This window comes from Aquarana catesbeiana, linkage group LG01 (genome assembly GCF_042186555.1).
Source record: "Aquarana catesbeiana isolate 2022-GZ linkage group LG01, ASM4218655v1, whole genome shotgun sequence".
Taxonomy (NCBI): Eukaryota; Metazoa; Chordata; class Amphibia; order Anura; family Ranidae; genus Aquarana; species Aquarana catesbeiana.
In genome coordinates this window covers 165818543-165842005 of record NC_133324.1, presented here as the reverse complement: position 1 = coordinate 165842005, position 23463 = coordinate 165818543, and the positions used below count along the sequence as shown (strand labels likewise).

Below are 23463 nucleotides of genomic sequence, written 5' to 3'. Positions count from 1 at the left end.
GTTTTTATCTGCATTTTATAGCAAAAACAAATAAATACATAAAGGATTTTGGGAACAATTTACCGGTCCAGAATATTCAGTAATATCTGAATTGGTTGAGTTTGTAAATGCATTTATTACAATCTTTTGATTTTTTTTTTTCTCTTATTTGATACCGAAATAGTATTTTAGGTCACATTTTAGGGCACATTTGCAGTAACTAAATTAATAAAACAAACCTGTGTTGACCATTCAAATGTTCTTTCCAGTACAAATTAGAGAAATAAAAAACAACACCAAAGTCATTGCCATGTGCAATGCAACACTTCTTTCCTCCACTTTTAATACATAAGGCACTATGTTTGCTTGCCAAAGGGTTAAAGGAAACAGAATGTTTTCATGTGCAGATCTTAGCAAATTCTTAGTAATTTTAAGTAGTTGAAATGCATTATTCAACAAGTAACCTGCTGTACGTTTGTGTTTAATAGGCTCTTCTTGGATATACAGAAACTGTCAAGATAAAACACAGGACATGCATCATTCTGATTAAATTACGTTTCGTAAAGAAACAGGGACACAATGAATTTTTGATGAAATGGTTTATACCATTGTTTCTTTATATTGATGTTACTTTTCAAGTGTATATAAAAAAGACTAATATCATAGTTGGCAAGAAATACAATCTCAGCTTATCATATGTGTGCACAGTGCTCTTGCTTTATTTTGCCTGTCCTATACAGCCCCATAGTTGTGTTCTACCATAATAATAATATATGTTAAGGAAATTATGTTCTGCACTAGAACTTTGGCAAATTTCAGTAAATTTACTAAAGCTTACCATATAATTTCAGTGGGTTCATAAAATTCATCCCCTATGTTTTTGTCAGTTGAAAGTTTGGATTGTATGTATGTATTTTCTATTTAAGGTTCTGGCCTGCTTCCCCAATAAATATACCTACAGTATGCAGACAGAGACATAACCATGACTGTGATACTATACTGTATTTGTCTTGAAGTGACCCTGACGCTTTAGAAAAAATAACTGCCGAGAGCCATCCTGTAACAGAAAAAATTGTATACTTACCTCTCCAGTCAGAAGTGACAGAATTCTTCACTCCCCTGCTGAGCTCCAGGTTCCACTCCAACCAGACACTTCTTGGTATATCAGATAGCATGTCCTCTATGTTTTCTCCACTTTCCCTACATTGTTATAGGAAACAGTAGTGATGTGGTAGCTGGTGGGAGGAAGTTTGTAGTGTGGAGTGCCCAGACTCTGCAAAAGAGCAAATAATTAAATACCATTCACAGGACAGGTAAGTGTAACGTCTTACGATACATGCTGACTCATTACGTTAACATAAAGTTAAGGTCTTTTTGGTCATTACAGGAGCGCATTATTATATAATGCGAAATACAGTTAAAGTATAACTAACGACAAAACTATTTTTTGTTTTGGATAGAATAGAGGGGGATTAGAACACCTGTTTTCATTGCCATCTGTGCCCCTGTTAGGTGATTTACCATCTCTGCTTATTTTGTTTACTGTTTTTACCAAAAGTAAAGGCTAAGGATAATCCAAAATTGTGGGTTGTCCCAGAACAGGAATAGAGGGGAAATCATTCAATGGGGACACTAGTTCTGGTGACCTAAGTGACAACCGGGTATTCCCTCACATTGGAGGGATTTCCTCTCACTTCCTGTATTGGCTATGGGACAGGAAGTGAAAGGAAATCTCCACAATGGGAGAAAGATGGAAAAAACTGACAGGGGGTTATAACCCTTCCTTATTTTATTCAAAATTAAAAAAAAAGTTTTGTCCTTAGTTCTACTCTAAATATCAAAGTAATGTGTTTGTACTATTACTCGTACAGTATTAATACTAGTGGGGGAATTTAACTGGTACTGGAAATGGGTTTGTGTGTTCTTGGGGCTTAGCCTTGTGAATTTTTTCATCATTATTAAACATAAGACCTTTTTGACAGCTTCTTTATTTGCAACATATTGTTTTGTTTGTACATACAAATGCGGCAGTTATTTTCATGATACAGAGTGACTAAAATTCTCATATGAGCAAGGAACTAAGATTTAATAAACAATCTTGGAAAAAATGTATAACATTTATTTGAAATTACCCTGTACTTTCACCCACTGGCCATAATGAAATTGTTTACCATTGCATCTTTAATCACCATTTCATTTGATTTTCATTTTTTTTTTTTAGTTTAGGGTTTGAACTTTTTTTCAGACTATGACTCTTTTTTCTGAGAATTCCCCCACTTTTTATCCTTTTGACTGCAGGACAAGAAAATGAGTGGAATAGTGACAGGAACAGAAAGCAAACCAAACATCATAGAAATTTTAAACTTCACTCACCCTGCAAAAAGTGATTTTGCTGCTGTCTGGAACCCAGTTGGAGAGATTAAAGTGGTTGTAAACCCATAAAAAAAAAAAAAAACTGCAAGAGAAAGGCATAATGAGCTAGTATGCATCGCATACTAGCTCATTATGAGATACTTACCTTAGATCAAAGCTGTTGCAGCGGTTCCCGTACACCGATGTGACCTGCAACAGTTATTTCTGGGTTTGTGTGCTCCGGAGCTGTGACTGACAAGATCCGCGATGACCTTACTCCCGCGCGCGTGCGCGCAAGCCACTGGTCACAGTACAGGCCCTTTAGAAACAGCACAATCGAGCCGTTTCTTCAGTGCACATGCGCCGATGGCGTTGGCGCAAGCATATATGGTATTTATCTCCTAAATTGTGCAGGTTTAGGAGATATTTACAGTACCTACAGGTAAGCCTTATTTTAGGCTTACCTGTAGGTACAAGTGGTGTAACAGGGTTTATAACCATTTTAAGCCACGGGTTTGGGTGAAACGCGTCAGTACATGGCTCAGGAGGAGCTTTTTACTTTACATAGCATTTTGAGCTAGTGGTGTGTGACGTCCTTTATTACTGTATGCCTACAATGCATTCCGGAGTGACTTCCTATTTCTTTCCAATACTTTCTAATATTCTCCCCAATGTGAGCACAGATGGTGATAAAAACCACAGCGATGTCCCAGTCGCTTCCTTCTTAAACAAACCCATTTTCACTGGAGTTGAGTTTTATATTGTTTTTGTACTAAAAAGAACATAATGTAATAGTATTTTTGACAATTAAACTAAATAGGCGGGTAATGGAAATAATTCATATTTTTATTTAGAAATAAACAATATCTAGGAAGGAAAGAAGGAAACGTATATGTTATACATAAGGGGTTAATTTAGTGAAGACAAATCAAATATTAATTTTGCAAGGGAATTTTCCCCTAGCTTAGTGAATGAGATGAAGCTCTGTTGACTTCCATCATCCAATCACATGCAAGCAAAAATATTGTTTTTTTTTTTTCTTTATACGTGATTGAGTGCTGTTTGCAAAGTGGATTTCCACCACATTTACTAAGCTAAGGGAACATTTCCTTGCAAAGTGGCAATTCCCTTAATGAGTGAACAGTCTGTTTGCTTTTAGTAATCCGAACCTTCTATCAATCACTGTATTAAGGTTTGTGGTATGTTTGCAAAATACTTGCCCAAAAACATGTCAATGAAAATTTGCTAAAGAAAATTTGCCACTATATTACATATTAAGGTACATCACAGTGCCTTTGAAGGCTGTAAGAAGTTCATCCATGTCTGGAGTGCTTGATATAAAGGGAGGAGGGGCATTTTTAACTCTTTACATTTTAATATAACATGGCCATAGGTGAAGTAAGCTCCATAAAAATGGGGCATTTAAAAAAAAAAAGACAGTACTTTATTTAGATATTTGTTCAGAAATGGGTTTCTGTTTCATATTGCAGGAAAAATGCTTATTAATTGACTAAACTTTTTAAGCCATACATCCATTTTAATTTTTAAAAAGGGAAAGTGTAACTTGACATGTAAGGCAATATATGCTGTTAACTTTTGCAGTGTAAGATTTTATGTCTATTTAACCTTTACTTTAAGTACCAGGTTGCATGATTAACATAAAAACAGATCTGCCTGAAACTCTGTAAATGGTATTGGTATAACGCCATCAATCATTTTTAAATGTTAATGGTGTTAAAGAGCACTGAGAGCATATGTTTGATATTTTTTATACAGTACGTCTCTACGAAGGGAATCTAACAAGGTTAAGCTTTTTTTTTTGTTAATTATAATTTATCTTCCAAGTTTTTTCCCTGTACTTTGTGAAATGGTTTTTGTATTGTTCTATAACTCATGCAAAAAAAAAAAAAATCTGTGGGTGCCTTAGCTATTAGTAATTTCCAAGTATGAGCACAAGGGAAAAACATAACTTGTCTTAAATGGAAAAAGTCATGTTGGCCGTTAATTCCCTGTGCTGCTGAAGCCTTAATTCTGGGCCTGGAGCTGTACAGCAGGATACTAGATTCTTGTTATCCTGCTAAAGATAACTAGCTAAATGTGAACAACCTCTGTTTTGAAGATTTTGTAATGACATTAATTTAAAATAGAAAAATTATTTAACTGTTTCTTTGTGTGTGTCTGTATATATATATAGTATATACATTATTACTACATTATGTTCAGTGCTCATAAACCCATTTATGAGAAGGATTACATTGAACAAGCAGTGATAATAAATTTAATTATTGTAAACTGTTGCTCACTCTTCTGTAATATGTTTGATTTCTAAACATTAATTTTAACAATTACTTATTTAGTATATTCGTATCTTTTTCAAGAGTTTATACCAAATCTTGAGGAGTAAAAAATCTTCCTAACATACAAAATAATGGATCATTTACATCAATAAATAAATGTTATCGACATGTAAGTGAATATATACAGTAGGTTTTTGGGGGGCTTTTTTCGCTTTTCGGGAGTTTAATTCTTAAGCAGTGCTGGTTCATCTTTTAATTATGCCTGACACCCTTGCAGTGCACAAATACATTATAAAGATACTGTGACAATTGTGTTTCCAAACAAGTCAATAGAAAATGTAATAAGATGTTACCAGTTGCTGAAGGACTTTTATTTATTACTTATTAATAAGAAGCTAATGCATTGTCTACATTTTAATGGCAAGTCAGTTGTAAATATATACATGCTGTATATATTTTTACAAAATATCTGTTTGAAACATCACAGCATCTTACACGGTTTCTGGCTGTTGGTACCAATTTGTGAAAGCTGCTGTAAAACTGAATTGAATTAGATGACATATATCCACTGGTATTTTTACTTCCATAGAACACAAGAATACTGAATACCTGAAAAAGATTTGTAGAATTAGTGTAGACAAGCTGCAAAAACAATGGCTAATGACCCCATAACCTTGGAGACCCTGAAGGTCATTATTATATTCCCAGATCTCTTGACCAACAATGCTCATCCACAGCCAAAAATAATAAGATATTGCATCAAGCTGGTGGGAAAAAATGTTGCTTTTACTAAATACAAATCTCAGATGTATTGAAAGGTTTACTTTGTGTAGGAGACAGCTACAATAAACTGAATGTTATCCTCTACTTTACTTAGTTTACCTATTTTCTTATTTCAGTAAGACTTATTGTTACAAATTGAAGTATTGTTCTCTTAAAGTCATTTCATGGTAATGTATATATAGTTAAAAATCGGTTTAAAAACAATTATTAATGTTTTAAAGCTGACCTTCACCCTCTCAATCAACATTACTATATTTAATCTGTGTCTATTGGTAAATAGATAGGAAAGTATATCATATTTACTTGTTTTAAACTTTTGTTTTTAGATTTTTTTAAGTTACTTTCTGGTTTCCAGACCTAGCCAACTGATGTCATACATCCCATGAGTCTTGAGGTGGGGAGGAAAGGTTTTCTTGGCTAAGCACCCCCCCCCCTGCTTGCATGCCTGAGCTAAGGGCAGATGGATTCCAGGAAGTAAATACTACATGAGTCATCTGCCCTTACTCAAGATGGCCATGGCCAGAAATGCTAGGGGGAGGGACTTTAAAGTGATTTCTCAGCAAAATATAACATGGATCGATGGATGAGTTTGCTTTGATTATTAATGAATTATATAGTGTTTTTGGTGTGTGGTGCTCAGATGCAGTGTAGTTCCACTTTAATTATTATGTTAAGGATGAAATAGTTCAATTTACAGAAGGCATGGCAATCTACTTTATTTTAAATATAATTTTAATTATGGCCCCAATAGGTTTTGAAAATTCTTTTCAAAGCATTTCTGAAATGTGCTTTGTGTTTCTATTATGGTTAAAATGTTGTATTCTCAAAAAATCCTCATATTAGATACCGCTTAAAATAAAATTTAAAAAATATATATATAATCGTGTTTGCAGTTTGGTTATTGTCTTCTAGGTGGAACTGATGTTACTTAAATCAGCACTGTATTTTGAGTTTAATAGTTTGATGATTACCATGTAACCTGTAATCTCCCCATTTTTAGTTTTCCCCACAGTTTATGCCATTTTAGGTCCTGATTGGGTTTCAATGGATACCATAACAGTATGAAAAGTAATCTAGCTTTATATGTTCTACCCTTTTTAGGTAATCTTTTCATTGTGTCTTCTAATTAAGCTTGCAAATTTAAAAATATGTGAATTTGCCTGTAGAAGGTGCAAAGTGAAACATAAAGTTTGACTTACTTTATGAAAGTACACCAAACCTATTAGCAGGCATACCTGTATTATTTATTGTAATGGGAATATGGTTAAAGGGTACCTGAAATGAAAACTAAAGTACAACACCCAATCCACCTGCCTGATGAAACCTGTAAGATTCATTTCTGACTAGTTGTGAACATGAAGATATATTAGTTGTCCAGCCTGCGGCATCCAATCCATCCATAGCCTTTAGTGTGCATATGCAGGAACTAACAACAGAGAATAATGGGAAGCCACTAGCTGGGTACATGCCACCAATCCAATTTTAACCAAGATCCCTGCCTTTATGATGGGTCATCGTGTTTGTTGAGTCCCCACATTGACCTTTTGTAGATATCCTGCATGCATTTAAAAACAATGTTGGAATTGAATCTGATTGGGTTCATTAATATTATAGTCAAAACATTTTGTAAACAGCCTAGGCAAAGATTCACAATTTAAAATAGGAAATATTAGGAAAACAATAAAAAATAATATGCCATAAAAGTGATATATAAGGGTTAATATGAAATTTTAAAAAAATTAAAACTTTATGAAATTTTTGTCCAAACTTGATAAAACAATTGCAAGTCGGTTTTTGAAACTTGACATTTTTTTCACAATTTTTGAGTAACTAATTTACAGAACTTTAAAGAAAAAAAAAATGAAACCCGATTGTTAAACTATAGAGAAACCTGTTGAGCTTGAAAAAATACCCCTAAAACCATGTGACTAAAATATTACTCTGATTAGAAGGTTTCCTTGCAAAGAGGATAGTAAACACCCTTCTGCTATCCTTGCACTACTATGCCCTGTTGTCAAATAGGGGCAGTTTTGTACACTTCTGTTCTTCACTGTGTGATTGCTGTTGGTCCAAGGGTCACATACTCCCCACCCTCTCCAGCAGCATATACTCATCTTTTCTTAATCTCAAGCTACTCCATTCAGCCACAGAGGCAGTGAAGGTAAAGCCCTGTGTAAGTTCCAAACTGAATTGTTGAAGCTTACACAGGGATACAGATTCCTTCTCCATCCCCATGTGACAGCCATGGGCCAATCCCAAGGTAGTGCTGAGTCTTTTATCTGGCTCCCAGCTGCTAAACTATGCACTGGGGGAGTAAAGAAAAGGTTGGGTATATGAGCTTGGGAAGTTTAATGAAAAAAGAAAGAGCTGCTTTAAACTTTTTGCAGATTGTTCTGTTTTATGGAAACTTTTTTATGCAAATTAGGGTAATAACATGGTTATAGTAAACCTTGATTTTCATATAATTCTCCTGAAAATCATATTCCATATAATCTTACATCAATAGGTTACTTTAAAGTTGAATTAGACTTCTATAGAAAACACAGTTAAGTCCAGAAAAGTGTTAATTAAAAATGCATTACATTTATTTTTACATAACCAGCACAATGATTTGAAATGGTATTCATTTTAGGCTCTGTAATTAGTTTGACGGGCTTTATTGCTTAACTGAAATGTTGTCTGTAGGGCGGACAATGACCTTGTTGTGCCAGGGGTGCCTGGATTAGAAGACTGGTCAAACATTTAAAAAAATAAAAATAATTTGGCAAAGCAGTTTAGGTAAAGCAATTTTATATATTTATATTCATCTGTTTGTCTTGTGTACATTTTTTATTCCCTTAAAAACTTAGCAAAGAAATGAGACCATGTTTTAAGAACATAAGTATGACAATGTGAAATGCTGACTAATGATAGCCGTGTATTGCTTGTAGCTGTCTATGTAATCAAAAACCCAATAAAAGTAGCATTTTGTTTTAAATAGGTATGCAGCTATAGAAAGGAAGCATATTGATACATTTTCTTTTTTTCTGATTTGAATGATCAAGCTTGCTGGCTATGAAAACATATCACAAATAACAGTACAACAGATATGTGGTTGATATTAATTTATATGGCATAGTATACTAATGATCTGAAAACTATGTGTGCAGAATTAATAGGTATATTACAGTTTAATAGGTCTAGCACCTATAAAAAATAATACGTAATATTTCACATGCTCAGGTTTATGCTGTTATTTTTCCCATGTGTTATTTGAGATACATGATCCAGTCACATTTTCTGATAATACTTAAGCCAGATTGTTATGTTTAGATTGGTTGCATGGTTTTACCCCAGGTCTATAACATATTCACGTTTTATTTTGAAAAAAGTTACTTAGAGTGGAAGAAAAGCCTAACTATATCTGTTCTTAAAAATGTTCCAGCTTCCTTCTTTCTGCCTAACTTGTATAAAAAACATCTGTATATTTACCTTTTTAGTTTGCTCCAGTAAAATCACATGATTCTGCAGCTCTGGCTCCCCTGTATCATTGAGTGGCTGATGCAGGGGAGAGAAGGAAGCACCATCACTGCTCCCAGAATTCAGAATCGTTGACAAGCACTCCCTTACACAGAGCTGCAGGATCAGGTGACTGGATCAGAGCATATTTAAAATAGGTGGGTATGCCGATCTTTTGTATACAGATTAGGCAGGATAGGTAGTTAGGAAGGTGGAAGAAACATTGTTAACAATAGATATAGTTAGGCTTTACTTGCACCTTAAGGTGGATGTAAACCTGATTCATGAAATTTCTCTCTTCAAAGCACTAAGTCCTGTGGCTTTCTCCTACTCTGTTCTTCTGTTATCAGCATGATAACTTCTGACAAGTGCTCAGTCAAATAAGATAAAACCAGCCTGAATTTTGTGTCAGGGTGGGTGCTATAAATAGATTAGCAGAAAGCTGCTCTACTTACAGGACAGCTCTGAAAGTCTCTGCCTATGTGGAAGGGGGGGGGGTACCTTTCCTCAAATCAGCTGTCTCGCAGTGTAATCCAACACTACACTGCTACTGCTGAATGAGGAAGTGAAAATTCTAACAGATGTGCACTTTAAACATTATATAAAGCTGAAGACAGCAGATATGCATGTAAAACTTAAATAGGAGGATTTGTTTCATCTCTGTGTATCATCTGAGGATGTTCACTTCACTAGGTATATGTGAGGGTTTAAATCCACTTTAAATTCAGCTATGCCGCTAAATCATATCCCTTTATACCAATCATGATTATGAGACAGATTTAGTATAGCATCACATACTAATGTATCATTTTCTCTGCTGTATAAAACATATCATGAATGCTTTGTAAATGGAAGTTTAATGGTATACACTATATTGTCAAAAGTATTGTGCCGCCTGCCTTTACATGCACATTAACTTTAATGGCATCCCAGTCTTAGTCCGTAGGGTTCAATATTGAGTTGGCCTCCCCTTTACCGCTATAACAGCTTCAACTTTTCTGGGAAGGCTGTCCACCAGGTTTATTAGTGTGTCTATGGGAATGTTTGATCATTCTTCCAGAAGCGCATTTCTGAGGTCAGGCACTGACGTTGGACAAGAAGGCCTGGCTCGCAGTCTCCACTCTAATTGATCCCAAAGGTGTTTTATTGGGTTGAGGTCAGGACTCTGTACAGGCCAGTCAAGTTCCTCCACCCCATACTCTCTACCCCATACATCCAAATACACAATTCTCAGTCTTTGAGTGGCAAATGCCATTCAGCTCACTATGCTCCTTCAGACTTCAATATCAGGACATTCTCGACGGGCATCAGTAATAATATTTTGTCCTGCTTTCTTTTTCAAACCTTACATCTACAGAAGAACTACTTCTTGTCTTCTCCGACTGTAAAAAATATTTCCCACACCAATCCATTCTTCACTCCTGACACCACTAAAATGCTAATGCATGCTCTCATTGCATCCTTGCTTAGCTATTGTAACATCTTCTATTGAAGTCCACTAATGTACGGATTGGCATTCTTCCAGTTTATACTAAACTCTACTGCTTTAGTCATCCACCTTTTCTTTCCATCCTCAAGTGCTACTTCTCTCTGTCAGTTTCTTCATTGGCTGCCAGTTATGCAGTTAATACAGCTGAAAGTGCTAACTCTAAATGGTAACTTTTTTTTTCTGGCTTTGGTCTTCCATAGCAAACTACTACTAATTTCCAGAAGGATAGATGAATATAATATTCTATAAATATATAAAAATACCTCAAAAGGAATTCCTGTTTGTGCAAAATGTTATCCTCCCTCTAGGGATGAGGTTAAGGTTTGCCATTGACATGGGCTTGAGACAAATCCTACAGGTTCAAAATTCACAATTCTGATGAACTTTTGTGCAGATTTGCACAGGAGATTTTTTTTTTAAATATAAATTGCTGCTTGGACTATGACCAGCAGGATTAAACGTGCTAATAAGATAAGGCAGCTTAGATAAGGCAGCTTAGATAAGGCAGCCCACTATAAAATGGGGAACAGCCATCATGTCAGTGAATTAGAAGCTGTTGTAAGGAAAGCATAGAGAAATCTGACAAACTGCATACAGAGATATTAGATTCAGTTAAGAAATTGTACTAGTAAATGGTAATTCTGATTGCTAGTTCTTTGATCAACCAACCCCTTAGCTGCATTTTCTTATTAGGGGCTTTTTTGTCTTTTGTCTTATTTTGTAGTTTATTTGACGCCATCTGTCTCTTTTAGCTGCTGGTCCATCCATAGTAAATTGTCTTTTTCTTCAGGGGGTGGTATTTTGGGCATTTCAGTTTTTTGGGGGAGCATATTGTTTTTTTATTTTATTTTAATAGTGGCCTTTATTTTATATTAAACTGTTTCTTTTTATTTTGCTTTAAAAATAGTGGGCTTTTGTCTCAGGGATGGTATTTTGGGGTTTTATTTCTTTTATGGTTTTTTTTTGTGGGTAAAACTCAATGGGATATGCCCTGGGAAAAAACCCCAACGAACGTGAGCAAGTTCACCAATCACTACTCCCCTCCAATTGTTTCTACACACTGACACTTGCCTTTGCCTCACATGCTTTTGCTTCTGTAGAATACACATTTTCATGCCATTTGGTCCTTGCCACCTGTTTAATCCAACAATGTAAACTAATTCCTGAACACAAGCATAATTTTATGTCTTGCACAATACACACACACACACTTTTCTAATTTCCCTGTAGCTTTCCTGTATAGTTTACATCACATTCACAAATGAAACCATATGCATGAATTTATAAAAAATCTTACCCCATTCTGTAGACCAATATATCTAATTTCATTACATAACTGTATATATAGTGTTAATTTTTAAACAAATATATTAAAAATATATCAGAAAGTGTAAATAATAATAGGATTTTTATAACACCTTACCTGTAAAATCCTTTTCTTGGAGTACATCACGGGATACAGAGCCATAGTATTTACTATGTGGGTTATATAGGCCACCTTTAGGTGATGGACACGGGCACACCCTAAGACAGGAAGTTCACTGCCTATATAACCCCTCCCATTACTGGGAGTACCTCAGTTTTTGTAGCAAAGCAATATACGTGTATCCAAAGAGGGGAGGGACCTCTGTGTCCAGTGATGTACTCCAAGAAAAGGATTTTACAGGTAAGCTGTTCTAAAAATCCTATTTTCTTTATCGTACATCACGGGACACAGAGCTATAGTAGTTACTATGTGGGATGTCCTAGAGCAATGCTATCTGAGGGAAGGGAGACACAAACAAAAGTAGGGCGCCATCAGAACTGAGGACCTATACTGCTGCCTGCAGCACACTGCGCCCAAAGGCGATATCCTCATGCTTTTTTACATCCATCTGATAGAATCTGGTAAATGTATGGACTGAAGACCAAGTTGCGGCCTTGCAGATTTGAACCATAGTGGCTTGGTGATGCACTGCCCATGAAGCACTAACAGCCCTGGTAGAGTGCGCTTTGATATGAAAAGGTGGGATTTTCCTCTTCAAACCATAAGCTTGAACAATTATTTGCCAAATCCACTTAGAAATAGTAGATTTCGATGCTGCCTGTCCTTTTTTAGGACTTTCAGGCAACACAAACAAAACATCAGTTTTTCGAATCTGAGCAGTCACCTTCAAGTAGACTTTGACTGCTCTCACTACATCAAGAGAATGTAGCGACTTTTCTTCCGTAGAACAGGGTTCTGGAAAAAAGGAAGGTAGAACAACATCCTGGTTTAGATGAAAACCTGACACTACCTTCGGTAAAAAGTTAGGATGAGGACGCAATACTACCCTATCCTTGTGACTAATTAAATATGGCTCTTTACAAGAAAGAGTAGCCAACTCTGATACCCTTCTTGTAGAAGATATGGCTACCAGAAAAACTAGCTTCCTTGTCAAAAGGATCAAGGGTATATGTCGTATTGGCTCAAAAGGCTGTTTCTGTAATGCCCAACAGAACTAAATTCATTTCCCAAGGGTTCAGGGGTGACCTAACCAGTGGATTAAGCCGTGTTACCCCCTATATAAAGCTACAGACCATAGAATGCGAAGCAAGTGGTTGGTGAAATAATACCGATAAGGCCGATACCTGATCCTTGATAGTACTCAAGGCCGGCTTCATCTCTAACCCCATTTGCGGAAAGGCAAGGATTCCGCCAACGACATACTTTCTGGGATGCTAACCCCTCGATTCACACCAGGAAACGTATACCTTCCAGACTCTATAATATATGACTCTGGAGGCTGGCTTCCTTGCACTAATCAAGGTAGATACAACTGATCCTGACAGCCCATGCTTCTTCAGTATGTGGGTCTCAATAGCCAAACCGTTAAATTTAGCGTTTGTAAGGTAGGCTGGAATACTGGACCTTTGCGAGAGTAGGTCCGGACGTGGTGGTAGGATCCATGGGTCCCCTACCGCCATCTTTATGATCTCTGCATCAAGATTCTGGGCCACGCCGGGGTACAAGAATCACTGACTTCCCTTCCTGCTTGATCCTGCGAAGAAGTTGTGGAAGTAGCAGAATAGGAGGAAATGCATAAATCAGTGAAAACTGATCCCACGGGACCACCAAGGCATCTGTTCAGTATGCTAGCGAATCCTTTGTTCTTGACACAAAGTTGTCAATCTTTTTGTTGAACCTGGATGCAAACAGGTCTATGTCCGGTATCCCCCATCTCTGGCATATTGCCAGGAAGATATGGGGTTGAAGGGACCATTCTCCCGGGAACAACTGCTGGCGACTCAAGTAATCCGCCTGCCAATTCTCTATTCCTGGAATGAAGACTGCCGATAGGCAAGGAACATTCTTTTCTGCCCAAGTTAGGATATGATTCACCTCTCTCTGGGCCGCACAACTTCTTGTGCCCCCTTGGTAATTGATATAGGCCACTGCTGTGACATTGTCTAATTGGATCCTGACAGGACAATCCCACAACCCGAATGTCCAGTCCCTCAGGGCCAGGCGCGCTGCCCGAATCTCTAGAATGTTGATGGGAAAGGTCCTCTGTTCTGGACCATTTCCCTTGGACAGTTGCCTCTTGCAGGACTGCTCCCCAACCCGAAAGGCTGGCATCTGTTGTTACCACCTTCCAGGTAACTGGTAGGAAGGATTTTCCCTTCTGTAGATTTTTGAATATCAACCACCAACTGAGGCTCCGGAGCACCTTTGGAGACAGACGCATTGGGAAATCTAGAGCTTGGACCTTCTTGTTCCAAGCTGATAGGATACTGTTTTGCAGCAGTCTCAAATGAAACTGAGCGTAAAGAATGGCCTCGAATGAAGCCACCATCTTACCCAATAACCACATGCAAAGCCGAATAGGAGGATTCTTCTTTGCTCTGACCACCTCAGTCAGCTCCTTTATGGTGCTGATCTTTGCCTGGGGCAAGAGTACCCTTTTCTGGGCTGTATCTATGATCAGACCCAAGTATTTTAATCTCCTTGATGGTTTTAAGGAAGATTTCTCTAGGTTGAGAATCCAACCCAGGTATTTCAGGTAGTTGACTGTGGTGACCATACTTTGGTCTAAGCAGGCTACTGACTGGTCTGTCAAGAGCAGATCATCTGGGTAAGCTATAATCATTATACCATGAGCCCTTAATCTGGCCAGAGGAGGGGCCAGGACCTTTGTAAATACCCGAAAAGCAGTAGCTAGACTGAAAGGCAGAGCTACAAACTGAAAATGGAGATTTTCTACCTCGAAACATAGATATTTCTGGTGAACGGGGAAAATAGGCAGATGCAGGTATGCATCCTTGATGTCGATTGACGCCAGAAGTTCTCCTCCTTGCAGGATGGAGACTACTGATCTGATTGATTCCATGCAAAACGAGCGGATATTTAGGAATCGGTTCAGATCCTTGAGATCTAGAATGGGTCTGACATCTTCATTTGGTTTTGGCACCGTGAAGAGGTTTGAATAAAACCCCAACCCCTGCTCTTCCATGGGAACCTCCATGATCACTCTTTGAGACACAAGCTAATGTCTGATGCTTGAAAGAGAGACTTCTTTTTCTCTGGATCTTTGGGAATGTTTGATCTGAGAAAACGAGGAGACGGGAATTCTCGGAACTCTAATTTGTAACCTAGAGCTATTGTGGAGATCACCCATCTGTCTCGAAACTCCTCCTGCCAGATCCTTGAGAACTGCAGAAGTCTTCCCCCCACTCGAGCGAGTGGGGGTTCCTCTTCATAAAGAGGCTTTAGTATTTTGTTTTGTAGGTTTCCTTCCCCAGGACTTCTTTTGTCCCTGGGGTTGACCCTGAGGTTTACCTCTTGAACCTGATGGCGGAGGCCATCGTGACTGCCTGGAGGCTGATGCCCCTGGTACTGGAGGAGGCGTTTGATTAAATGAAAGACGTTTATTCCTTTTGCGAAAGGGTACTTTTCCCACTTGAAATTTTTTGGATGTATCATCCCCAAACAGCTGTTAACTGCAGAAAGGAAAACTAGCAAGGAGTTTTTTTGCATGGCACTTCGGCTGACCAATTTTTCAACCATAGGATTTTACGCATATGCACCAGCCCAAGCGTAAGGCGCAAGGCCTGAAGAATAAAATCTCTCATAGCGTCAATTGCAAAACATAAAGCCCCTGGTAGCTCGGCTAAATCCTGGGCCTGCTGATCAGGGATAACCTTGAGCACCTGTTTTAACTGGTCTTTCAAGGAATGACATACCCCAATTGCCGCCACTGCAGGTTGAGTCACTGAACTTGCCAACAGGAATTCCAATTTCTTATCAGTTGGATCCCTAAGCATTTGAGCATTGTCTACCGGACAAGTCAAACTTTTATTCACGGGGATAGTGCAGAGCAGTGTCAGTTGCTGGTATCTCCCACTTTTTAGTGATTTTTTCCTCCATGGGATAAAGTGCTGAGAATTTTTTAGGAGGAAAAAGATGTTTATCTGGGTGATCCCACTCAGAATACGTAAGCTGTAATGAATGGACAGGAAAGGCATGCAAAGCTTGAGGAGGCTTTAGCGAACCCAAATATTAAATGGGCTTACCAACCGACTCAGTTAAGGGTAACATAAATGTGGAGCGGACCATTTCAGTAAGAGATTGCACCAGCAATCTTTCAGATTGTGAAGCTGAAGGAGGTCCTGACCCCTGAGAAGAGGATACATCAGCCTCTTCACGGTCCCCTGGGGGGAATCCATCTTCTCCCACCCCCAGTTCCTCTGTTTGAGGGTCCTGGGTAGTAGAAGGGGACCTGTCGCGTTTTCTCCCACTCTGGGAAGATGCGATTAAAGCCGCTGTTTCTTCCAATCCCGCCAAAGCTGAGGAAAAAACCTCCTCAGTAATATAGACAGGGGCTGCAATGTTGGAAACAGTTGCAACACTTGACGGCCCTGATGGCTCACCTGACCAGCCACCCCAGAACTCTCAGGGGAGGATGACATTGTAGAGATGAGACTAGGGTCCTTAGAGCCTGAGGGAGACACTTTTGGGCCCTTTTTTGGGGTGTTTCCACCTCCCCTTTTGACCATAGTCCGATGCACAAACGCAGAGGTGCTGCCAGAAGAAAATGCACCTACTGCTTGAGCAAATAGTCCAGCAACTGCTGCTGCTATTAATGCTCAGCCTGATGCTCAGTAAATGTGCTTAGGGAATGCCCGTGTCACCACCTACATGCCCCAATTTGCTCTTGTGTCCCTCCATCAGCCTGCGGTCTGCAAATGGAGCTTTTTATTATACACCGGCGCTGTGGACGTTGAGGCACGCCAACGCAGCGCTAAGCCACGCCCCCTCCGTCTTCCTACCGTGCCCCCTCTTTTCAAGAAAGACCGTTTCCCACACATGAGCGCGCCTCCGATCTGACGGGATCGGCGTGTGTGTGAGGAGGGTGTGGAGAGGAGACAGAGAATTGCCCTGCTGAGGCGGTGGAAGAGCGGAGCAGCATCCACCGATCATTCTGGGCTTCCCCTGCCTATTCCGGGAGAGGCGAAGCTTCTGCCCAGGTGGAGGGTGTTTTAGAAAAAATCCCCCCTTCAACATCTTACCAAAGGCTTGGGACTGCTTAGCCGGAGGAAGCCTGCAGCTTCTGCTGACACAGAGAGAGATATGGAGAGCATGAACAAGGTACCTACTCTATACAGCCCCCCTAGTGGTGACTTTAGGCATGACAACATTTACTTTTAAAGGAGAACATCCATAAGAAAATGTAAAATTCCTTAGGAATCTCCACTTACCTTATCCCACTGCAGGGATTCTGTGCTAAAACCAAACCGACCCAATCTTCACCCCTCATGGCGAGCTCCGTTAAAAAACCTTCAAGGACCAGGGTCCCTTTTTATCGTGGGTTGCACTCCCTTGGACCCGTATAGCACCCCTCCAGGAAGCTTTATGGCTGAAAAAAACAAAGCACTGGATCCCGGAGTCCAGTTCTCAAAAAAGAGAAGCGTTACGGGCTAAACCTCGTTTTTTACGCCACAAGGCCCAGGTACCATTCATTTCGGCCTGAAAAGACACTTTGAATGGATTCGGCTGCATAGCTTAACCCAGCAAAGGAGTATTCCAGTAGAGCTCAGCATAGCACATCTTTACTTGTGACCAACACCTAAGACACTGGCGAAAAAAACTGAGGTACCCCCAGTAATGGGAGGGGTTATATAGGGAGTGAACTTCCTGTCTTAGTGTGTGCCAGTGTCCATCACCTAAAGGTGGCCTATATAACCCACATAGTAACTACTATGGCTCTGTGTCCCATGATGTACGATAAAGAAATAGGAAATTAAAATATAGTAATCAAGTTTGCTACCAAACTAAAGTTATATTTGTCCTTTAATTTCTGTCCTAAAATAGCAATATTCAGTATCTCACAAAAGTGAGTACACCCCTCACATTTTTGTAAATATTTTATTATATCTTTTCATGTGACGAAATGACACTTTGCTACAATGTAAAGTAGTGAGTGGACAGCTTGTATAACAGTGTAAATTTGCTGTCCCCTCAAAATAACGCAACACACAGCCATTAATGTCTAAACCGCTGACAAAAGTGAGTGAAAATGTCCAAATTGGGCAAAAGTGTCAATATTTTGTGTGGCCAACATTTTTTTCCAGCACTGCCTTAACCCTCTTGGGCATGGAGTTCACCAGAGCTTCACAGGTTGTCACTGGAGTCCTCTTCCACTCCTCCATGACGACATCATGGAGCTGGTGGATGTTAGAGACCTTGCGCTCCTCCACCTTCCGTTTGAGGATGCCCCACAGATACTCAATAGGGTTTAGGTCTGGAGACATGCTTGGCCAGTCCATCACTTATACCCTCAGCTTCTTTAGCAAGGCAGTGGTCATCTTGGAGGTGTGTTTGGGGTCGTTATCATGTTGGAATACTGCCCTGTTGCCCAGTTTCCGAAGTTAGGGGATCATGCTCTGCTTCAGTATGTCACAGTACATGTTGGCATTCATGGTACCCTCAATTAACTGTAGCTCCCCAGTGCCAGCAGCACTCATGCAGCCCCAGACCATGACACTCCTGCCACCATGCTTGACTGTAGGCAAGACACACTTGTCTTTGTACTCCTCACCTGGTTGCCGCTATACACACGTTTAACACCATCTGAACCAAATAAGTTTATCTTGGTCTCATCAGACCACAGGACATGGTTCCAGTAACCCATGTCCTTAGTCTGCTTGTCTTCAGGAAACTGTTTGCGGGCTTTATTGTGCATCAACTTTAGAAGAGGCTTCCTTCTGGGACGACAGCCATGCAGACCAATTTGATGCAGTGTGTGGCATATGGTCTGAGCACAGACAGGCTGACCCCCCACCCCTTCAGCCTCTGCAACAATGCTGGAAGCACTCATATGTCTATTACCCAAAGACAACCTCTGGATATGACGCTAAGCACGTGCACACAATTTCTTTGGTCGACCATGGCAAGGCCTATTCTGAGTGGAACCTGTCCTGTTAAAATGCTGTATGGTCTTGGCCACTGCAACTCTGTTTCAGGGTCTTGGCAATCTTCTTATAGCCTAGGCCAGAGTTATTCAAACTTTGGCCCTCCAGCTGTTGCGGAACTACATGTCCAATGAGACATTGTAAAACTCTGATATTCACAGACATGACTAGGCATGATGGGAATTGTAGTTCCTGAACAACTGGAGGGCCATAGTTTGAAGACCCCTGGCCTAGGCCATCTTTATGTAGAGCAACAATTCTTTTTTTTTAGATCCTCAGAGAGTTTTTTGCCATGAGGTGCCATGTTGAACTTCCAGTCATCAGTATGAGAAAGTGAGAGCGATAACCCCAAATTTAATACACCTGCTCCCCATTCACACCTGAAACCTTGTAACACTAACGAGTCACATGACACTGGGGAGGAAACATGGCTAATTGGGCCCTATTTGGACATTTTCACTTAGGGGTGTACTCACTTTTAGACATTATTGGCTGTGTGTAGAGTTATTTTGAGGGGGATAGCAAATGTACACTGTTATACAAGCTGAAGCTGTATACTCACTACTTTACATTGTAGCAAAGTGTCATTTCTTCAGTGTTATCACATGAAAAAATATAATAAAATATTTACAAACATGTGAGGGGTGTACTCACTTTTGTGAGATACTGTATAATACTTAAAAGTAAATTACAAAACCTAAAAGATATAATTTACATTGCTGAAACATCGCCACTATGTGGGCTGCCTCTTCTGAGCTATATTAACTGAAGACAAAGCCTTTTCTGGCACTTAAATTTTTTTTCTTAATTTTGCTGCCAATTGCATCCTGAAAAATTGGGGTTCAAAGTTCAAGTTATACCCCTTGCCAAAATCCTTGAGAGGTCTAATTTCTAAATAGAGTAATTTTAGGGGTGTTTCTTGTGTCCTGCCACTCTTGAGCCACTGTAAATACAGTTTGGCGCCAAAAATCAAACATGCTAGTTTTCAGCCATTGAGGGTCAGAATGTGCTACCTTGATTGCAGGCCCTGCCATGTTCACATCATAGGACTGGTATGTGATGTTCTCATGTATAGGACTAGTAGTATACAGTATTTTATAGCATCATTACCTAATGTATATAAGAAAAAAAAAACAACTGGAAGCAACAATTTAAAATTTATTTTCACTATTTAAAAAAAAAAATGTTTTAATTTCAAGTAACTCTAGTATAAAAAAAGAATTACAAATGTTCATAACATATCCAGTCTAAAGCCTCATACACGCGATCAGATTGTTGGCCAACAAAACCGTGGATTTTTGTTCGAAGGGCGTTGGCCCAAACTTGTCTTGCATACAAACGGCAAGGAATTGTCGGCCAACAAATAGGGACATACTATGTTGTTATTTAGCTCTTTATTGCAACCCTTTGGGCTCCTTCTGCTAATTTTGTGTTAGTAGAAGTTTGGTGAGTGTTGATTCGCGCTTTTCATTTCGCACTTTTCATTTCCTGCTTTTCATTTTTCGCTTTTCATTTTTCTCGTTTCAGTTAGTTTCCGAACGGCCGTTTTTCAACCAGCCATGTTGCGGAATCGGAGGAGATAACGTGTTATTTATTATTGGCCTTGGAGTTATTGCTTTGACATTATTTTTTTGGTTGAATAATGATTTGATTTGGTATATTTTCTATATTTTTGGATGCATAGAATGCACTCTTTGGTTAAGTTCTATTGGCAGATAGCATGTTTCATTGTATTTGTTTTCTTTTTTTAATGCACAATAAAAAAAAAATGTGCAGAATAATACTTGGCTATGTGTTTTACTTCAAATGACAGTTTGGTAGTAGGCAGTTTCCTTTAAAAAAAATACAATGTCAAATTGATAAGGCACACCAACATAGTTGTATCTTTGATCTTAAAAATTATGGAATAATAGTATTGTGGTAACTTGCCCAAATAAAAAAAAAAAAAAAAAAGCATAATAATATTATTCTTGATATCACTAGAAAAAAAAAGCAATGACTCCATCAGTATCACCAGCAAAGCAGCTTCATTATTATCCAATTAAAGAAGAAGAGAATTGTGCTCTGAATTTCAAGATTTCATAATTTGCCACGTCAAGAATGTTAATTCTCCATTACAAATGCTAGTTTACAAGACCGACAGCTTCTGGCTCGTCCTTGCTTCTGAGCATGTGTGTTTGTACTTTGGACTTTTGTCTGACGGACTTCTGTACACATCCTCGGAAAATCCGACAACAGACATTTGTTCGCGGAAAATTTTGAAACCTGCTAGCCAACATTTGTGCGCGGATAATCCAGCAACAATTGGAGCATACACACGGTCGGATTTTCCGCCAACAGCCTGTCATCACACATTTCCCGTCGGAAAATCCGATCATGTGTACGAGGCTTAACACTTTAGATTGTTTGCTGTTCAAAATGGTGCAGTTTTTGGGGTCTTTCAGTCCATTTTTAAAGCGAAATCTTCATAAACAAACTCTAATATATACACCATTGTTTTATACCATATATTTTTCCCATAGCTTGGAAAAAAACAAGCAAATTTGGTTTTAATTTGGATTCCAGACAAATAAAAAAAAATTAATGATAATAAAAAAACACTTTGCCTCATCTTTTACATTTGTGTGGTCAAAATCACCAGAAAAAGCTTTTTTTCAGAATTTTGTCTCTCATTTCTAAAAAAATATATAAAGTATATAATAGAAAGTATGGTATCAAAAGAAAGTACTATCTGTCCCCTAAAAACAATGTCGAGACCGGCTAGGTTGACTGCAAAACAAAGCAGCAATTGTAAGACCAGCTATCACATGTCCAAAACCTGAAAAAAGCCCTGGGACCTCAGCTGCATAAACAAATGCCTCGTTCATGCTGCACAGGTCTCAATGCCCATATGAATGAGGCCTAAGAAGTTACATGCACCCAGAGTACATGCATGTAGACAGGAAGTGACTGCAAGAGATCAACAATTCAGAGATGCAATAAAGAAAGAAAATAGGCAGTATAAAAAACGGTATGTGATGCAGTCTGTTACTAACATTAACCATTCCAGCCCCGGAAGGATTTACCCCCTTCCTGACCAGAGCATTTTTTACGATTCGGCACTGCGTTGCTTTAGCTGACAATTGAGCTGTCATGTGGCATTGTACCCAAACAAAATTGACGTCCTTTTTTCCCCACAAATAGAGTTTTCTTTTGGTGGTATTTGATCACCTCTGCGGTTTTAATTTTTTGCGCTATAAACAAAAAAAGACTGACAATTCTGAAAAAAAGCAATATTTTTTACTTTTTGCTATAATAAATATCCCCCAAAAATACATTTCTTCCACAGTTTAGGCCAATATGTATTCTTCTACATATTTCTGGTAAAAAAAACTTACAAAGGTGTATACTGATTGGTTTGTGCAAAAGTTTTAGCATCTACAAAATAGGGGATAGATTTATGGCATTTTTATTATTATTTTTTTTTTTTTTTACTAGTAATGGCGGTGATCTGCGATTTTTATCGGGACTGCAACATTATGGCGGACAGAGCGGACACTTTTGACACTATTTTGGGACCATTGACATTTATACAGCGAACAGAGCTACAAATAGCCACTGATTACTGTATAAATGACACTGGCAGGGAAGGGGTTAAACACTAGCGGGCGATCAAGGGGTTAAGTGTGTCCTAGGGAGGTGTTCTAACTGTATGGGGGATGGGCTCACTGCAACATGACAGAGATCACTGCTCCCGATGACAGGGAGAAGTAGATCCCTGTCATTTTGCTAGGCAGAACAGGGAAATGCCTTGTTTACATAGGCATCTCCCTGTTCTGCCTCTCCTCGCCAAAATTGCAAAATTTGGTAGAAAATTACTCAGAACCCCCAAACATTATATATGCTTTTTTAGCAAAGGCCCTAGGGAATAAAATGGCGGCTGTTGCAACTTTTTGGCCTCATGCACACTGGACGTTTTTGGACGTTTTTACAGCAGCTGTTTTTGGCTTCAGACATTTTTTTCTACAGTCAATAAACACCCCATCATGTTATACTATGTGTCCATGTACATATAGACTGTTATCAGCAGTTTTTGGCTGGGGCGTTTTTTGGCTTTAGAAAAAAAAAAAAAAACTATTGGATTTTGAGTTTTTCAGCTGTTCTCAGCTGTAAAAACGCTCTAATGTCAAAAAACACTGATAAACACAGATAAATGCTCAAAAATGCAGCTTACTTGTGTTTTTTCACATTTTTGATCCATTGAAAGAAAAAACGCTAAAAACTGCTATAAAACTCTATTGCAAAAATGTTGAAAAACATTGAAAAACTCCCTGCAAAGCTACTGGCATTTTTATTACATTATTTTAACGGCCTTAATGTTACACAGTATTTGTGCAACAATTTTTCAAACGTGTTTTTTTGGGAAAGAAAAACTTTCAAGAATTAAAAAAAAAAAAAACAGTAGTTAGCCCAACTTGTTGTATAATGTGAAAGATGATGTTACGCTGAGTAAATAGATACCTAACATGTTTAAAATATGTGCACACTTGTGGAATGGCGCCAAACTTTGATACTTAAAGATCTCCATAGGCAACACTTTAAATTTTTTTTACAGGTTACCAGTTTAGAGTTAAAGAGGAGGTCTAGGGGCAGAAT

At 38.7% G+C, this 23463-nt stretch overlaps 1 protein-coding gene across 7 annotated transcripts in view; it reads left to right on the top strand.

Annotated features, from left to right (window-relative positions):
* KIAA0825 (KIAA0825 ortholog) overlaps positions 1–23463 on the top strand; it is a 784945-nt gene that overhangs the window by 499102 nt on the left and 262380 nt on the right. The window contains exon 18 of one of the 7 annotated variants that reach the window (XM_073624517.1): positions 20356–20805. The exons of 4 other annotated variants lie outside the window; for them this stretch is intronic. In XM_073624517.1, coding sequence (XP_073480618.1) covers positions 20356–20547 — 192 coding nt within the window. In that variant the 3' untranslated portion in view covers positions 20548–20805. Of the gene's footprint in view, positions 1–467; positions 2142–20355; positions 20806–23463 lie in introns of those variants that run through there. 2 more of the 7 variants (XM_073624516.1, XM_073624515.1) reach the window with 2 other exon arrangements.